The sequence below is a fragment of the Leuciscus leuciscus genome, assembly GCF_965113295.1.
Source record: "Leuciscus leuciscus genome assembly, chromosome: 21".
Lineage (NCBI taxonomy): Eukaryota > Metazoa > Chordata > Actinopteri > Cypriniformes > Leuciscidae > Leuciscus > Leuciscus leuciscus.
In genome coordinates this window covers 12,277,216-12,283,700 of record NC_138745.1, presented here as the reverse complement: position 1 = coordinate 12,283,700, position 6,485 = coordinate 12,277,216, and the positions used below count along the sequence as shown (strand labels likewise).

Here is a 6,485-nt window from a genome sequence, read left to right as displayed (position 1 = left end):
CAGAAAAACTCTCTAAGCCCAGGGTGTCTGCAATCCCAACTTGAACATTACCCTTCACAAACTCTGGATCTTACTTTTGTAAGAGTACACACAGCACAGGCTGCACACAAGTATGTGTAAATGTAGGCCTAACAACATCATAAATAAGTGTTGACGCCAAAACAAGGTATTGCTATTGAGACCTGCAGGCGGCAGTAATGCGCGACATGTGCAAAAGAATGACAATGACGTCACGAAGAAGAAAAGGACGCTGCTGTTATCCTGTCCGGTTGCCTCGAGTCCTTATGAAGTGAACAGTCAAATATTTATGTTTTAATCTGTTTGATTTAAATATTGACATTTCATATTTACTACTGCAAAAGGGAAACAACACAAAGGTAATTATATTCTTCTGTGAATTTTAGATGACGAATAAAGCCGCTGTGATCAACGATTGATTGATTATGTACATTGGATTATTATTGTTATTATGAACCTTCCTTAGCTGGCCATAGATTGTGAGGCTTGCAATATCAAAATCTAGAAAGAATCCTTCCGAGAGTGTTTTTAGTTTGGCAGTTTGTTGTGATTTGCTTGAACCTTGTGTGTTTTCTGTTACTTCTAATTATTCAATCCATCTTCCTAACAAAGGGTGACATACACAGACACATTACACACATTCACATTCGCACTCAAGCCCATAAACAATTTGTCTCTAATGCACCTGTCCTTCATGTCTTTGATTTGTGGGGTAAAACCGGAGCACCCGGAAGAAGGAAACCCACATCAGCACCACAGGGTGAACATGCAAACAAACACACCACACAAAAAGGCCTCCTCCTGGTTTAAGTCTTTCTGCAATTGTTCAGATTTATTTCAGTTGTTATGATGGTTAATCTAAGAGAAAACAGTTTCACCAAAGGGAAGTGCAAATTATTTACAAAACCCAGAAGAATGAAATGGCAAAAAATAGAGAAATGTCCAACACATAACACTACCTGTCAAAAGTTTGGAGTCATTTAAGTAACTAAAAAAAACCGTTTTTTATGCTCACCAAGCTTGCATTTAATTTGATTAAAAATACTGTAAATCAGCAATGTTGTAAAATATTGTTACTATTTAAAGTAATTTATTCCTGTGATGCAAAGCTGAATTTTCAGCGCCATTACTCCAGTCGTCAGAGTCACATGATCCTTTAGAAATCATTCTATGCTGTTTTGGTGCTTAAGAAACATGTTATTTTCAAGGTTAAAAACAGTTGTGCTGCTTAATATTTTTGTGAACACAACATACAGTACCATTCAAAAAAAAAAACAAAAAAACACTTTTATTCAACAAGGATGCATTATATTGATCATAAGTGACATTTATACTAATGTTACAAAAGATTTCTATATAAAACAAATGATGTTCTTTTGAACTTTTTCCATCCTGGAAAAAAAAAATGATCACGATTTCCACAAAAATATTAAGCAGCAAAAACGTTGATAGTAATGAGAACTGATAATAATTATTAGACCTGTAATCACTGATTACCGCACCAGTAATAATTGATAATAATTGAACACCAAATACGCATATTAGAATGGTTTATGAAGGATCATGAATCAGCCTCAGCCAGTCGTAATAATCCCCCATCATCACTGGAGTAATGGCTGCTAGAAATTCAGCTTTGCATCACAGGAATACATTTTAAAATATATTAAAAATAAAAAATGTTTATTTTTAAGATGTAATATTATTTCGCACTATCATTGTTTTGCTGTATTTTTGATCAAATGAACGCAGCCTTGGTGAGCATAAGAGACTTTCCAAAACAGTGATAAAATCTGTCTTTTTTTCCCCTTTGGGTTTTTCTCAGATGGGGGAGGTGGAGTTGTCCTGTCTGGCTTATGCCAAAATGTTCCTACATGCCAGTCAGTTTCCACGCTGCAGTGTGAATGGCCTGCTGTTGTCCTCCAGTCCAGCAGAGGGAGCTGTGTGCATCACAGACTGTGTGCCACTGCTTCACTCGCACTTGTCTTTGGCTCCAATCACACAGCTCGCTCTTACACAGGTAACTACGCCTTTAATGAATGTTGGCAGTGGAAAACAAGCACAGCGAGAGAAAAGTGGAGATAAGGTTAGAAAGCATGAAGTTCGCGGTGTCAAAATGCCAGTCTGTCAGTCAAGTCTGAAGCAAGACGGCATTACGACAACGACAGATAGTCTGATTGTATATAAAAAATAAACATTAAATGTCTTGAGTGATTCATTACAAAGGTTTGCATCAGAAATGCTAAACATGGAACCTCCAACCTGTGTCTGTGACGGACTAGAACAGACCTTATTGGTTCTTGTGCATCACACTCACACACATTTGAGCTTCTTCTTTTCCTTTTAACCCACTTGAAGGTGCATACCGCCACCTAATGCACGACACCTGACTGAAAATAAAGGATCAGGCAGGAGGGTCGATACGGATCAGTTAAAAAATGCTTTAAAAGTCCATCCATTGAAAGTCTATGTCCTCAACATGTTCAAGCTTAAAGCAATGCAGATTGTTCTCGCATGACAAGCAGGCACGTTTGAGCTTCCATTTACAATATTTGATGTGCTCTATTCTATCTGCAGTGCATTGTACTTCAAAATGATGGGATCCAAGTACTCTCAATACAGCCACGATGAACAAAGGGCCCTGTTTACACCTGGTATTAAGATTCGTTTTGGTCGATCGGATAACATTCAGGTGTAAATGAGGTCTGAAACGTTTTGAGCTTGTCTACTTACGGCCACTTCCAGAGGTTGTCGAAAACACATTCGACCGGATTGCTTTTGTAGTGTAGACGCTCATGCGTTCAAACAGCTACAAAAGACCGCCTGCTCTCCATCTACTGACCTAACGCACAAACATTACGGGAAGCGCGCTAGCCAGACAGGATTTAAACTTTGTTAGCTGAAGACCCAAGTTTGGTTTGAAGATGAAAAACGTACCAAGCACAATGTTCTCTCACCATTCCTGATTTCTAACACGCACTCAAAGCATTCGGCGTGGTCTTGCTGCTATCAGAGCAGAAAAGAAAGCTGCTGCTCTCCGTGTGTTTGGTCACGTCCATATATAAATTGAGTGAGCTTATTTTGTCCATTAGATCGAAAGTTCTGAAAAAGCCCACAGATTTACCCACCCATAGACCCTCCCCTTTGAAGAAATCAGGACAGAAGTGGTTGAAAATGGACAAAAGTCACGGATTAAAACTCCAGGTGTAAATGGGTATGTGTCTCCCTCTGTCTACTTGTGATCCAATCGATCAAAACGCATCTTAATACCAGGTGTAAACGGGGCGAAGAAAATCAAGTTCAGTCAGTGGACTAAAACATTTTGGAGGCAACAAATTTGGAACAGATTTTTTTTTTTTTTTTGAATGTGTAAAGGTTTACTAGAAAAGATAGAATCTGAATCTTGCTCTTTTCTTTTACAGAACAACACTGTAAAAAAATAAGTACATAAATGACTACACTCTCAAAAATAAAGATTCCAAAAGGTTGTTTTTTTTGCAGTGATGCCATAGAATAACCATTTTGTTCCGTTTCACAACAGTTCTTAAAATATTTTATAAAATATATATAAAAAAAAGGCTCCACAGATGTTAAAGATTCTAACCATCTATACCAGTAAAGAATCTTTATTGATGTATGTAGTATTTTCATAAGTTGAAAATGGAGGGTTAGTTTATAACAGCCAATTCCTAATAGAAAATTTCTGTATAATGATGATTTTGTATATATTTTTGCTTATCTCAATCAATGTTTAAGTAGATTACATGTTCTTCTGAAATATCCAATATCTAAATGTTTTGTTTTCTAATAGTTTTTTTCTTTTCTTTTTTTTCTGATGTGGCTGCCTAGTTTGAAAGAATTGAAGAATGATGTTGAATTATCTATATTAGCAGCATTCACATTGTTCTATTCCTCATTTGTAAGTTACTTTGGATAAAGGGTTTTTCTACGTGAATGAATGTAAATGTAATGACATGTATATGCTGCTCTAGAAATCTGGAATTCATGATGATATTTCCTGTTGTAGGTCGATGTTTGGTGTGCACAAACACAGCAAAGGATTGTGGGATATTATCAGGCCAACGCTTGTGTGTCAGACAGCAGGTACTCCATCTTTTCTTATTTTTTGAGTTCCTTATTTTTCCACTGCATTTCACTTTTCTCTTACTGTCTTTTTCCAGCCCTACACCCTGTGCATTGAAGATCGCAGAGAAGATCTTCGAGCAGTGTAACAATGCCGTGTTACTTATGGTAATTTTTTTTGGAAATTTACTTAAGGAAAATGTCACCTTGTTACGAAAGTTACTAGGAAAAGTCCTTTTCTTAATTAGAAAAATGTTTTTCCTCAGATTGATGGAGAAAAGATGTTTCCAGGCTGCCGTGTTCCTCCGATTGTGATGTATGAGCGCAAAGACGCTCGCTGGGCACTCAAAGACAAACACACGTAAGAAAATCTCAAAGAATGTGCTGCTTTGATTTTGATGATAATGTTGTGGTGCAGCTTTTAATGACATGCGTTTTCATTAGAATAATGCTTCGGCAGTGGGAAGAAACCTGTTCCGTAGTTAATCAGCTGTTCAGCTCTGGTGATCAGGCACTATTGGTGGATTTTGACAGCCATTTGGATGACATCACAAAAGATTGGACCAATCCGAAACTCAATGCCAAGATCATGGAGCTGGTCTCCCCAGCCAATGGAAATGTTTAACTATACAGACTAAATCAGCTCATGTCATAGTGTTTTCACTTAATTTCTGTTTTTAATATTATTTGACTGTGTATCACTTCATTTTGACATATTTTATATGATATAAATGAAATATGCTGAAACATAATTTTCTTCTGTTCATTATGATTTGGTGCTTTGATCCTAAAAATAAATTACTTGACATTGAGGTGGATACAATACAACCAGCAATGTCATATTTAAGTCATTTAATAATAAGCTATTAATTGTTGAATTAAAGATCTATCTAAACATTAAATAATTATGTAATAAAACTAAAATGTTCTTATTAACATTAACATTAGCACTGCTAATGTTTGCATTTCCAAACCTGTATGATTTTCTTTCTTCTGTGGAACATAAAAAATATTTTGAGAGTTGTCTCTGTGTTTTTGTCCACACAATGAAAGTCAACTGGCACTATTAAAATTGTCTGGAATACCCTCCAGGGGAGCAAATAATCACACATGCTAACTTAGTAGCAATACAAAGTAAAGATGAAATGGATGAATAAAGGTGTGGGAGGGAAGAGGGAGAGGGTCAAACACAACAATCAATAAAACAGACCTACAATACACTCGTTATCCATATTTATGAATATTAAAACATACGTGAAAACAAAACCAAAAGAATTTTGGCCACTTTGCAGTATTTAAAAAATATGACAAACTTGAAAGCATCTTTATCACTAGACAGACAAAACTCTCATGAACAAATCACATAAGATTAAAACTATATTTAGAAGATATTAAGTTAAATGAACATTTAATGATCTATAAGTGTTTCAGAGTTCTTTTTAAACAAATGATATAAAACTATATTGTCAGTTCTACAAATGAACTGGTTCTGTGCATTTATTTGTTATTCAAACTGATAGAAAAACAGACATTAGTATTACAGCCTCTGTCAGTTGAAATTAGTATATCTGATAGTATCTACTAAGCGATTAAATGTATAAAAATTATTTCGGTAACTTTTTGCCAGTAATGTGTAGAGCTGATGTGTGCAAAGTTCGGTACAAATTTGACAAATGTACATTTTACATTTTGAAAGACAAATATAAAGAAATATAGTAAGAAAATATAAATAAGTTGTTATTGCTTAAAGCAAGGATTCTGTCATGCACATTGGTCGACACGTCAAGTTATTATAGCACCACCATGTGTCCATTTTCATAACGTTAGGCCAGTGAGATTAGACGTTGTCATATTAGTGTATATTTTAGGAGGTCCACTAAAGAAGACAAATACCAATTTTCCTAAAATAACATAATTCATTCATTCATTGTAGTGCCCTCCTAGGTGCCATTTTTATGCGACTTGGGAGCGTGTCCTCCGAATGTGCTCTGGTCTATATCAAGTTTTGTTAAGTTTAAACATTGTGGTCAGGAGAGGTCAATTTGTGAGAAATGTGCGACAGCAGACTAAGTTTTAGATCAGATTAAATTATCCTTAAATCTTTGTTATGGTTTGATAAATCAAAATTGCTATCACTGTCCCTAGCTGCTGTTTATGAAATTTGGTAAAGATCAGACCAATAGCCTAGAATAAGTACAAAAGTAAAAAAAATAAAATAAATTAAAATGGAGAAACAATTTTATAGTGGAATTTTTTGTACATTTTTTTTTTTTTTTTTTTTAGATTTCCAAAACATAAATTGCCTTGTTATAACGCCCTTTTAGGGGATGATGATGATGATGAAGTAAAAGAAGTAGAAGAGGGTTCCAGCACCTTCAGTGCTTAAC

At 35.4% G+C, this 6,485-nt stretch overlaps 1 protein-coding gene across 1 annotated transcript; it reads left to right on the top strand.

Annotated features, from left to right (window-relative positions):
• Nucleotides 1–235: 235 nt before the first annotated feature.
• emc9 (ER membrane protein complex subunit 9) lies at nucleotides 236–6,442 on the top strand. The gene is made up of 6 exons (XM_082152015.1): nucleotides 236–377; nucleotides 1,841–2,035; nucleotides 4,043–4,119; nucleotides 4,197–4,266; nucleotides 4,365–4,459; nucleotides 4,543–6,442. Exons 2-6 carry the CDS (start codon nucleotides 1,841–1,843, stop codon nucleotides 4,721–4,723), a joined length of 618 nt encoding a protein of 205 aa, XP_082008141.1. The 5' UTR covers nucleotides 236–377; the 3' UTR covers nucleotides 4,724–6,442.
• The last annotated feature ends 43 nt before the right edge of the window (nucleotides 6,443–6,485 follow it).

What these genes read in the sequence shown, in the direction of transcription:
- emc9 (XM_082152015.1), top strand. Translation starts at nt 1,841, where the DNA reads ATGGGGGAGGTGGAGTTGTCCTGTCTGGCTTATGCCAAAATGTTCCTA. An exon ending in CACAGCTCGCTCTTACACAG is followed by an intron (nt 2,036 to 4,042) that starts GTAACTACGCCT and finishes TTCCTGTTGTAG; the next exon opens with GTCGATGTTTGGTGTGCACA. An exon ending in ACAATGCCGTGTTACTTATG is followed by an intron (nt 4,267 to 4,364) that starts GTAATTTTTTTT and finishes GTTTTTCCTCAG; the next exon opens with ATTGATGGAGAAAAGATGTT.